Source organism: Hyperoodon ampullatus (assembly GCF_949752795.1).
Source record: "Hyperoodon ampullatus genome assembly, chromosome: 2".
Classification (NCBI taxonomy): Eukaryota; Metazoa; Chordata; class Mammalia; order Artiodactyla; family Ziphiidae; genus Hyperoodon; species Hyperoodon ampullatus.
In genome coordinates, this window is record NC_136915.1 from 100,780,572 (window position 1) to 100,793,222 (window position 12,651).

Below are 12,651 nucleotides of genomic sequence, written 5' to 3' on the forward strand. Positions count from 1 at the left end.
ATCAGTGAGCACTTCATTATACAGAGTTAGAGTCTGGCTGTTTGGCAGAGTATCAGGGTCCCATTTAGGGACTGGAAGGTTCTGGCCTGGAGATAATGACCAGCCAGAAGCCTCTGGCTTTCTTCTATGCACTGGCCTTTGGCTCCCCTTTGGGCATGCACACACACACACACACACACACACACACACACACACGCAGGCACGTACGCAAGTTCCCTGGGTTTTAAGTCAGCTAAATAGTTTGTGGTACATTCCAGGCCTGGAAGGCTGGTGAACAGAGTGAAGCTGGAGGGCCCAGAAACGCACGACTGCTCCTGCTGATTGCTGAGAATATCCAAACCCCGAGGGTCCCAAGAGCCCATTAAACCATCACGAGTGCCTCATCCAGAGTGGGAGTAGGTTCCCTCCCAACCTGGGAAGGATAAAGGAGCAGGTCTGGGGAGTGGCTGTGCTGGCTGAAAACAAGCCAAGGGACTGACAAGTTAGCTCAGAAGCTCAAGCAGCCCAGGGAGAGATGGTTTGTTGGGTACACAATGGAGTCAGCATTTTCAACTCCCTTTTCCCCCACCATCAGGGTGTGAAACTGGAGTTTATACCGAGGATGGGGGAGGTGGGACAGTGAGGGTTGAGGGGAAGCCAGCCAAGTTACCCTCTCAGCCAGTTACATCACACATACCTGTTCAAGCATATATTTAGGGAAAAGGGAGTTCAAATCAAACTCATTCCACTGACACCTGGCTCCTACCTGCTGTACTGTCAGCACTCCCATTCGCCACCTAGAATTATGAGCTTCTGTGCTGGCCTCAGCCCACGGTAAATGCAGAGAATGCCTCATTTTCTTTCACCGCTTTGTTTCCTAGTTTCCCACAACCACAAAAACACATGTCCTGTGTATAATAGACTTTATTGTAGGTCTCCAAGTGTGGTTTTCAAAGTGTGGACCAGCTACTTCAGCATCACCTAAGAACTTGTTAGAAATGCAAATTCTCAAGTGTCACCCCACACCTGCTGAATTAGACACTCTGGGGTTTGTGTATTAACAAGCCCTTCATGTGATTGTGATTTGCTGAAATTCAAGAACCATTGCTGTATGTTTGTGTATAACTTGAAAAAAATTACGATGTAGGTAAGGAGACTAAATTAAAAGAGAATTCTAAATAGGACTGTTTGCAAGTCTATAGGAACATAAAAAAGGTCTTTCATGAAGTTTTTTTTTTTTAATTAAGTAATTTAATTAATTTTTGGTTGCGTTGGGTCTTTGTTGCTGTGCACGGGTTTTTCTTTAGTTGCAGTGAGTGGGCGGTGTGCAGGCTTCTCATGCGGTGGCTTCTCTTGTTGCGTAGAACCAGCTCTAGGCGTGCGGGCTTCAGTAGTTGTGGCTTGCGGGCTCAGTAGTTGTGGCTTGCGGGCTCAGTAGTTGTGGCATGCGGGCTCAGTAGTCGTGGTTCTCAGGCTCTAGAGCACAGGCTCAGTAGCTATGGTGCACGGGCTTAGTTGCTCCATGGCATGTGGGATCTTCCCGGACCAGGGCTTGAACCCGTGTCCCCTGCATTGGCAGGAGGATTCTTAACCACTGCACCACCAGAGGAGTCCTGAAGTTTTTTTTTTATTATTAATTTATTTATTTATTTTTGGCTGAGTTGGATCTTTGTTGCTGGGCGCAGGCTTTCTCTAGCTGTGGTGAGTGGGAGCTACTCTTCGTTGCAGTGAGCGGGCTTCTCATTGTGGTGGCTTCTCTTGTTGCGGAGCACAGGCTCTAGGCGTGCGGGCTTCAGTAGTTGTGGCTCTCAGGCTCTAGAGCGCAGGCTCAGTAGTTGTGGCACTCGGGCTGCAGTAGTTGTGGCTCATGGGCTGTAGAGCACAGGCTCAGTAGTTGTGACGCATGGGCTCAGTTGCTTCGCAGCATGTGGGATCTTCCTGGGCCAGGGCTTGAACCCCTGTCCCCTGCATATTACTATTATGTCCCCTGCATATTACTAGTAATATGTTTGTACTTCTTAATCCCCTATCCCTACTTTGCCCCTCTCCTTTCCCTCTCCCCACTGGTAACCACTAGTTTGTTCTCTATATCTGTGAGTCTGTTTCTTCTTATTTATTTATTTATTTTTGGCTGCATTGGGACTTCGTTGCTGCACACGGGGTTTCTCTAGTTGCGGGGAGCTGGGGCTACTCTTTGTTGCGGTGCACGGGCTTCTCACTGTGGTGGCTTCTCTTGTTGCGGAGCATGGGCTCTAGGCATGTGGGCTCCAGTAGTTGTGACACGTGGGCTGAGTAGTGTGGTCGTGGGCTCTAGAGTGCAGGCTCAGTAGCTGTGCTGCACCGGCTTAGTTGCTCCACAGCATGTGGGATCCTCTTGGACAAGAGCTCGAACCCGTGTCCCCTGCACTGGCAGGCAGACTCCCAACCACTGAGCCACCAGGGAAGTCCTCATTTCTTTTTTGTTATAGTCACTATTATGTTTTATTTTTCAGATTCCCCATATAAGTGATATTATACAGAGTCTGTCTTTCTCCATCTGACTTATTTCACTTAGCATAATGCCCTCCAAGTCCATCCATGTTGTTTCACATAGCAAAATTTCACTTTTTTTTTTTTTTTTTTTTTTTTTTTTTTGCGGTACACGGGCCTCTCACTGCCGTGGCCTCTCCCATTGCAGAGCACAGGCTCCAGACGGGCAGGCTCAGCAGCCATGGCTCACGGGCCCAGCTGCTCCGCGGCATGCGGGATCCTCCCGGATCGGGGCACAAACCCACATCCCCTGTATCGGCAGGCAGACTCTTAACCACTGCACCACCAGGGAAGCCCAAATTTCACTCTTTTTTATGGCTGAGTAGTATTCCATTATGTATATACATATACACACACCACACCTTCTTTACCCATTCATATGTTGATGGACATTTAGGTTACTTCCATATCTTGGCAATTGTAAATAGTGCTGCTATGAACATTGGGGTGAATATATCTCTTTGAATTAATACTACACTTTTTTTTGGCCATGCTTGTGGCATGTGGGATCTTAGTTCCCCAACCAGGGATTGAACCCATGCCCCTGCAGTGGAAGTGTGGAGTCCTAACCACTGGACCACCAGGGAATTACCCCAAACCTATGCTTTTTAATTGCTACAACTTTAAAACCTATCTTGGTATCTGGTAAAGCAAGTTCTACATTTGTTTAATCCAAGAGTGTCTTTGTTATTATTTTCCCCATGCAATACAATGTACATTTGGGGTTTTTACTGGGATTGCATTAAGTCTACAAATTGACCTGAGGGAATCCATATCGTTATAATAATCATTCTTTCAGTGTAAAAGCATAGTAAAACTCTCCATCTACTTAAGTCTTTTAAAAATACTTTTCAATAATGTTTTATAGTGTTCTCTATATATTGATACTTTTGTTTCTTGCACTTCTTTGTTTGATCTAGGTATCTTTTAGTTTACTCTAAGATTCTTATAGTTTTTACTGCTATTGCATATGCTATCTTTTAAAAATTATATTTTATTATTCCTCACCTACTAGAATAATATTGATTTCAGTATGTTTATCTTGTAGGCACAAACTTGTTGAAACTTTTTACTAGTTCCAATAGCTTACTTGAAGATTTTTTGGATTGTTTTCTTCAGACAATCATATCCTCTGTAAGTACGGGTAGTTTTGTTTCTTCTTTTAAAATCCTTATGTCTTTATACTGGCACAGAAAAAAAAAGAAAAAAGACACATAGATCAATGGAACAGAATAGAGAGCCAGAAATAAACCCATGCACTTATAGTCAATTAATCTATGACAAAGGAGGCAAGAATACACAATAGAGCAAAGACAGTCCCTTCAATAAGTGGTGCTGGGAAAACGGGACAGCTACATGTAAAAGAATGAGATTAGAACATTTCCTTACACCATATACAAAAATAAACTTAAAATGGGTTAAAGACCTAAAAGTAAACTTTTGCACAGCAAAGGAAACCATCAACAAAATGAAAAGGCAACCTACTGAATGGGAGAAATTATTTGCAAATATTGTGACTGACAAGGGGTTAATATCCAAAATATATAAACAGCTCATACAGTTCAATACCAAAAAAACAAACAATCCAATCAAAAAAATGGGCTGAAGATTGGAGAAGACATTTTTTCAAAGAACACATGCAGATGGCCAACGGGCACATGAAAAGATGTTCAACATTGCTAATCATCAGAGAAATGCAAATCAAACCCATAATGAGGGATCACCTCACACCTGTCAGAATGGCCATCATCAAAAAGACCACAAATAACAAATATTGGCGAGAACGTGGTGAAAAGAGAATGCGTGTACACTGTTGGTGGGAATGTCAATTGGTGCAGCAACTAAGGAAAACAGTATGGAGGTTCCTCAGAAACTAAAAATAGAACTACCATATGACCCACCAATTCCACTCCTGGGTATATATCCAAAAAAACCGCAAACAAACCAAAAACACTAATTTGAAAAGATACATGCACCCCAATATTCATTGCAGCATTATTTACAATTATCATGATACGGAAGTTACCTAAGTGTCCATGAACAGATGAATGGATAAAGAAGAAGTAGTATATCAATATGATGGGATATTACTCAGCCATAAAAAAGAATGAAATTCTGCCATTTGCAACAATGTGGGTGGAACTAGAGAGTATTATGTTTAGTGAAATAAGTCAGACAAAGAAAGACAAATACTCTGTTATCATTTACATGTGGAATCTAAAAAATAAACCAACTACAGAAATAACAGAAAAGAAACAGACTCACAGATATAGAGAACAAACTAGTTGTTACCATTGGGAAGAGAGAAGGGGGAGGGGCAAGATAGGGATATGGGATTAAGAGATACAAACTACTATCTATAAAATAGATAAGCAAGGGACCCCCCTGGTGGCGCAGTAGTTAAAAATCCACCTGCCAGTGGTTAAGAATCTGCCTGCCAGTGCAGGGGACACAGGTACGAGCCCTGCTCCGGGAAGATCCCACATGCCGCGGAGCACCTAAGCCCGCAAGCCACAACTACTGAGCCCACGTGCCACAACTACAGAAGCCCATGTGCCTAGAGCCTGTGCTCTGCAACAAGAGAAGCCATTGCAATGAGAAGCCTGCGCACAGCAATGAAGAGTAGCCCCGGTTCACCGCAACTAGAGAAAGACCGTATGCAGCAACAAAAGACCCAACGCAGGCAAAAATAAATAAATAAATAAATTTAATAATTAAAAAAAAGGTTTATAAAATAGATAAGCAACAGGATATATTGTACAACACAGGGAAATTTTGTAATAACTTTAAATGGAGTATAATCTATAAAAATATTGAATCACTGTGTTGTACACCTGAAGCTAATATAATATTTTAAATCATCTATAGTTCAATTAAAAAAATCCTTATACCTTTAATATTTTTACTTGCATTCCAACCTCTAGTACACTGTTATATAGAAGCAGTGATAGGCATTCTTGTCTTGAACCTAATGTGAAATAAACAGTTTCAATGTTTCACTATTAAGTATGAAGTTTGCTGTAGGTTTTGGTAAATACCCTTTATCAGCTTAAGGAAGTTCATATATTCCAAGTTGACAAAGAGTTTTCATAATGAATATGTCTAGAGTATTATGTTTTACACACATGTATATCTCATATAGTAGATATTTACATATCTTACATGGTATATGTGACCTATGTTATATAACATATACTGTACTAGTGTATGTATGTGTGCATCGAAGAAGTAAAACCATACAACTATTTCAGTACATATGTCTCTGTACTGAAATAGAGGCAATGGGAGGGATAATGGGAAATAGATAATGGGAGATGGGACAGCTGAATTTTAAGGCGGTAGTGTTCATACAAAGGTCTGGTATTTATACAAAGGCCTGGAACAAGGGATCCAAAGTGAGCAGTTTTCTTGAGGAGTCTGGAGCTGAGTTATCTCTGCTTATAGGTCACACTGAACTCTAAAAACTCTCCCCAGGTACTTTGGCACCCAAGGATTAATTAGATAATTCTAGGGCAGTGAATACAAGAACTCTTTATTCCATTTTTATGGAGAAACAGATCACTAAACTCTTTATTTTTTTAAATTTATTTATTTAATTTATTTTTGGCTGCGTTCAGTCTTCATTGCTGCGCGTGGGCTTTCTCTAGGTGCGGGGAGCCGGGGCTACTCTTCGTTGCGGTGCGTGGGCTTCTCATTGCGGTGGCTTCTCTTGTTGCGGAGCACGGGCTCTAGAGCATAGGCTCAGTAGTTGTGGCACACGGGTTTAATTGCTCTGTGGCATGTGGGATCTTCCCAGACCAGGGCTCGAACCCGCGTTCCCTGCATTGGCAAACAGATTCTTAACCACTGCGCCACCAGGGAAGTCCCTAAACTCTTTATTAAAAACATGTATTTGGTAAATCTAGTTGGCTACATGGGGGCTTACACTGTGATTCTCTTTATTGCTATGTATATTTTTCATACTAAGAAAGTTTTAAAAGAAAAAACTTTAGATAACTTTATTGAGTGTAAAATAAGCTCATCATCCAGTCATTTAACAAACATTTATTGAATGTTTATTATGTGGCAGTTACTGTGCTTGCTAGTCCATATGGGAGTACAAGGATATATAAGGTACGTATAAGTGCTATCAAATATGGTAAAAAAATAATGTGCAGAAGGAATTAAGAGCTGGGAGGGACTCCTAGCTGGTGTGACCTGTACCACTTATTGGGGAAGACACAGGATAGAGAGTATGAATTTCTAAAGAGCCCATAGGGAAGCTGTGAAACTATAATGCAGAGTGGTACTAACATGCCTCTCCCTCTTTTTTTTTGTGGGTCTCTTGCCTATGCCCAGTTTCTTAGTGGAGGTTGTTAAGCATTTTCAACAGCCGGGAAAGTGAGGCTAAGAGTAAATTTCACTCCGCTGTCTTGGTTTTTTTTTTTTTTTTTAATTTATTCATTCATTTATTTATTTTTGGCTGTGCTGGTTCTTCGTTGTTGCGCAGGGGCTTTCTCTAGTTGCAGTGTGAGTGGGGGCTACTCTCCATTGCCGTGCGCAGGCTTCTCATTGCCTTGGCTTCTCTTGTGGAGCATGGGCTGTAGGCGCGCGGGCTTCAGTAGTTGTGGCACGCAGGCTCTAGAGCGCAGACTCAGTAGTTGTGGCACACGGGTTTAATTGCTCTGTGGCATGTGGGATCCTCCCGGACCAGGGCTCGAACCCGTGTCCCCTGCATTGGCAGGCGGATTCTTAACCACTGCACCACCAGGGAAGTCCCCTGCTCTCTTGGTTTTAAAAGTTCAGTTTGGATTGGAACATTGTCCTTGATTCCAAGAAATATTTCAATATTAAGAAACAGAAAAAGGTTTTTAAAAGCATAATTGTGACTCCAAACCTGCCATGGAAATAATGATTTCAGTTACTTTCTAGGACTACCCTATGTTCTAGGCATTATCATTTCCTTTTAACCTGCTCAGGTTTTTAATTTACAAGGGTCAGAAAACCCATAGTAATGCCAGCCTACCTCTGTTTCTGGCTAGGTTAGTTTAACCTGTCTGGGCTTGTTTCCTCAGCAGCAATAACTGTCTTGCCAATTTCACAGTAGTAGAGGGATCAAAAAATGTAACAGATGCAAACACTCCTTGAAGAGCCTAAAAGCACTAAATGTAAGTGAACTATCACTGTTATTTTTAAAGTCTTTTCCATAATCTTGGGTATAATGCATGGCTGAGTGAGTCTAAGGTTGTAACTGAGTAGGACCTTACATCGCCTTCCCAGGACAGGTCTTTCCCCACATCCTCTGCTTTAGTTCTTCTCTGAATTACATAGATAACAGTATTTGATGCACATTTCCTGAGTTGTTTTACAGGTGTGAAAAACCCCCACCAAACGGATGATATTAACTACTTGATGACCATGAACACATAGCCCAAGGCCTCCTGGAGCCTAAGGACTGATAATGTTAACCCCTGTGACACTGCCCGGTTACCTCACCATCAGCCAATCAGAGAATTGTTCATGAGCTGATCACATACCCTGCGACTCGCCTCCCTCATCTGGCCTTTAAAAATGCTTTGCCAAAACCCTTTGGGGAGCTCAGGGATTTTTTGGGCCTGAGCCACCGGTCTCCTTGAATGGCCCTGCAATAAACCTTTCTCTGCTCCAGCCTCCGACGCTTTGGTTTGTTTGGCCTCACTGTGCATCGGGCACACGAACTTGCGCTAACAAGGTGGCCAGACTTCACTGTTCCTGGTAGGTTTTCCACAGCCTCTGCTTCAGAATAAAAAAATTCCTTACATCCAGCCTTTACTTTGTTGACAGTTCGACACCCTCTTTATCTACATGCCCTGCTTGCTTTTGAGAGTGAGTGTAAATATAGGACAGCATTCTCCAAAACAGAGGAAAGAAGAGTATTTTCCTTAAAGACATGCCTTGCAAGTGCGGCCCAATCAACATTTATTGAATTCCAAGACAACAGAAGCTGGAGGTACACAGATGCAAAAACAGGGCATCTGCCTTGAGGAGCTTAAGAGCCCATCAACTGATAGAGGTAACCTGCTTCCCGTTAGGAGAGTGGGAGTTTCCTTCCACTTGCAGGATTGCAGAAGCCGCAGACCAGGAGGGGCAGAGGAGGACCCAGCTCGGCTCTGGAGGCCGTGGGCTACATGAAAGCTCCCGCGCCCCCTTAGTGTTTGCGACTTGGAAGGCACCCCTTCTGCCATTCCCCTTTCTTGGTGCCGGGAGAAGATAAAAGATCCTTTTCTATTACTATAGTAGATACATCTCAAATCAGGACTTAGGACTTCAGCACTTCAGCCCTCACTCCCTCCTAAGGAGCCACTGCACCCTCCAGCGGAGAAACGGCGGCGGAGCTCCAGGGGGCTCCCCAGAGAGCTGAGCACCTTAAAGTCCTCCTTAAGGAGCTCGCTGTCTCCAGCCCCGCCCCTCGTGGAGTCCCGCCCCCGACGCGACCTCGTCCTGTGGCACCGATTGGTTGGCTCCTGTGCGTGAAGACGTTGCGTCGTGGGGCGGGGCGGAGGAGCCTTGTCCGTAGGGCCTCAGCCCTGTGTCCTCGGCCACCGCCCCCGCTGCTGCCCCGTATCCGCCCCTCGCCTGCCTTTAGAGGGTACAGGCGACAGCAGTTTCTTTAGGTGGTCGAACAGCCGCCAAACGTCTCCGTCGAGCTGCCTTTTCTAGCTGGCGGCTCTTCTGGGCTGGGTCCAGGTCGGGGGGTGGGGAAAAATGGCGCCGGCGCCCCAAGGCGTCCGGGAGGAGCCGCTGCTGGAGTGTGGGTCCGGACTGCTTTCCCGGCTGCTCTTCCTCGCCCAGGCAGTCCTCCTCCTGCTGCCGGCCGCCCGGGCAGGCCTCTGCCCCGCGCCCTGCTCCTGCCGCATCCCTCTGTTGGATTGCAGTCGCAGGAAACTGCCAGCGCCCAGCTGGAGGGCGCTGTCGAGCTCGCTGCCCCCCGACTCCGTCAGCCTGTGAGTAGAGTTGCCGGGTGGGGGACCAAAGGAAAGGGGTGCTCCCCTTCCTCGAGGAACAGGAGGGAAACGGGCCTGGTCGGAGAGCGCGACCAGGAGCCTAAGTTCTGAAGGGGAATGCCATTGCGATGTTCTGAACTTTTTTTTTGTGGGGGGTGGTGGTGGTTGGAGCCTGAAAACCTGGTGTTCAGGTTCTGGAGACTTGTACGAAGACCAGGGTTAAAATTCTTGGGAGCAGGGAGTCTCTGATTCCTGGGCTGGGAGGAGTTGGTGTGGCGATACTGTTAAGGGCTCACTGGCCCTGGGCTCCGGCATTGGCTCTTGAATGGTTGGGGCTCCTCGCTCATTTTGGGCTGCATCATCCTGTGCATCAGCTTGAATGGTCCCCAAGCACGTGATTTTATAACCACGATCATAAAGACTTATGAACTGTTTTTTGGCTGTAGTTCAGGTTTTGGCTAATTTTGTGCTGTATTTTTGACAACTGGGTTAAAACTTCATGTGTTAACTACATCCAGTACCACCTTGAACAAATATCTTTACAAATAGCATTTTTGATCTCATTTAGGATTCACCTTGTAAAACAGGGAAGGCGTATCTGTTACAAAATTAAGTGTTTTGTTTTCAGTGCATTTTCTTGTGGCAAAGAACTTAAAAAATCAGTCCTCTTTGTTTATGTATGAGAAGCGAGTACAATGGTTGGATGAATTCTTCCGGAGACTCCACTGCAGAGTGCTCATCTTGACAGGCCTGCGTTAGACAGTGGCACCTGGAGAGCTCATTAGTCTGAGTCAAACTGGTGGCATTAGGAGCAGCAGTAGGTATTGAGTGCTGCAGTTATGGGGCTTGTTAACCACTAACATACGGTTATTTCTCTGCCGCTAACTGAGCAATGTATTTATTGACAGACTTCTAACAGAGTCATCTCCAAAAAAAGACCTGTCACACACACACAAAAAAAACCTCGAGGTGTGATTAAAATATGAGGGAATGTTTGGGTTTCCATTGGAAATTGAATACAAATAGAAGGTCCCTCTTTGCAGAGGTTAAAGTGTGTATACATTTGCAAATAGCTTATGTTAGATAGGAAAGGAAGCTACCTCATAAATTCCTTGAGAAAATTAAGGTAACTTAAATAACCAAATGCAGTAGCATAGATTTGCAGTGTAATAAGGTGTTTCCTGTTATTTTATCATAGTGACACCTGTAGCTAATTCTGGTTCTGTTGATGCAAATAACATTTAGAAATTCATATCAGTTGCAGCATAGTCTGAATTAAACCTAGCATAACATCTTAGTAATGCAGTAACTACCTTTTTCTAAGAAATTCTTGGAACAACTACCTGATTATGACAAACTGAATCTGATTATGACAGACTAAATCTGGTGCAGGTTTAAAAACAACACAACTTCATTTAGCTGTAATTGAAATAAATGTGGCCTACTTTTTAAGATCCTCCATTGGTAGATAAATAATAATTAGAAATAGTTTTATGTAAGATACATTTATATTGTGTCTAGGTTTGATTTTTTTTAATCAAGACAAATTGCCTAAAGCCAAATGACATTCAAAAATTTTAAATGTCCTATAATGAAATTGACATTTTCAGTTGAAATGAAATGCCTTGGAGAGCAATTCTCTTGTAGAAATGTAATTGGATGGAAGTCTTACATTAGCAGAACTCTTAGAATAGTAAAAGATGAGGTTGTGCTGTTTTAAACTGAGAAATGTAATATTTTTCATAAGTTGCCTTCAGCTGTAAAACAGGTACATGTGGTTTTCTTTATGTAATTTTGAATTTTTAAAACACATGCAATGCTTTAAATGTATTAGTGATTCAAACTCAAATGCTCAGACTTGCAGCAATCATCAAAAAGATGGTAGACAAAATTCCTTAACTCTGGGTTTTAAAATATGTATCTGCCCCCACTTACTGGCACAGAGCCCCTGAAACCCTTGTAATCAATAATTTCCAAAGTGATAGGAGAACTAGGAGCACCTTTACTTTTTCTATTTGGTCTTTGACCCTAATTCCTGGCACAGAGCTCCTACATCTCTTGGAATCTCCTGGGTGATAGGAGTATCTTTTGACCTAACGAGGTGACTCTTGGTGGGCTCCTGGATAGCTTCAGGATTGGGGTGGGTCACCAAGCTATTCTTAGAAGCTTGGAACTTTCAGCCCCACCCGCCCATCCTACAGAAGAGGAGAGGGGCTAGAGATTGAGGTAGTAATTGATCGTGCCTATGTGGTGAAGCCTCCATAAAAATTTTCAAAGTATGGAGCTCAGAGAGCTTCTGAATTGGTGAACACACCTACCAGGAGGTATGCTGTGAGGGTGGTGCATCCCAACTCCATGGAGACAGAAGCTCCTGCACCAGACCCTTCTGGATCTTGCCCTATGTATCTCTTCATCTGGCTCTTCATCTGTGTCCTTTATCATGTCTTTTGTTATACAGTTAACCAGTAAACATAAGTAAGTGTTTTCCTGAGTTCTGTGAGGTATTCTAACAGTGCTTGAGTCCAAGGAGGGGGGTCGTGGCAACCTCCAGTTTGTAGCCAAGTTGGACAGAAGTTGTGGGTAACGTGGGGAGCTACTACTTGTGATTGGTTTCTGAAGTGGGAGGCCGTCTTATGGGACTGAGAGCTTAACCAGTGAGGTCTGCACTAATTCCAGTTAGTGTCAGAATTGAATTGAATTGCAGGACATCTAGCTGGTGTTGGAGAATTGGTTGGTGTGGGGAAAAAGCACACATCTAGTGTCAGAAGTACTGTGTGTGTGAGTAAAGGAAGAAACCAGTGACAAAAATTTTTTGCTTGAGCAAACTTTAGTCAGGCTCCTGAACCTTATCCTGGGCCATCTGTGCACACCCTTGTAAAATGCAGTCTTAGCAGTATCTCTGCTAAGTTAGTTTAGTAGGAATCCCCCACCCTCAATGTCTGATCAGATTCCTCCTCCTACACCATCCCCCAGGTGATATCTGAGTACCCTGGCCTGTCTTCAGCAAGAATCCTGTTGGGTCTGTTTAGTTAAAAACCCCCTTACCAGATGTTTTCTCTTAGTAATTTCCCATTCACCGACCCCACTCTGCTCCTTAGCTATAAGTTTTCTCTTACTCATGGAGTATTCAGAGTTAAGCCCAATCTCTTTCCCCCACTTTAAAGTTTCATTGTAGTGGTTC

The 12,651-nt window shown here is 43.8% G+C and overlaps 1 protein-coding gene across 1 annotated transcript in view; it reads left to right on the forward strand.

The window, feature by feature from the left end:
- Nucleotides 1-9,208: 9,208 nt before the first annotated feature.
- Nucleotides 9,209-12,651, forward strand: part of LRIG2 (leucine rich repeats and immunoglobulin like domains 2) — a gene marked incomplete at its 3' end in the record, with an annotated part of 111,500 nt that continues 108,057 nt past the window's right edge. Inside the window, exon 1 of the mRNA XM_079721580.1 lies at nucleotides 9,209-9,470. Within this exon, the coding sequence (XP_079577706.1) occupies nucleotides 9,232-9,470 (239 nt within the window). The 5' untranslated portion in view covers nucleotides 9,209-9,231. The remainder of the gene's footprint in view (nucleotides 9,471-12,651) is intronic.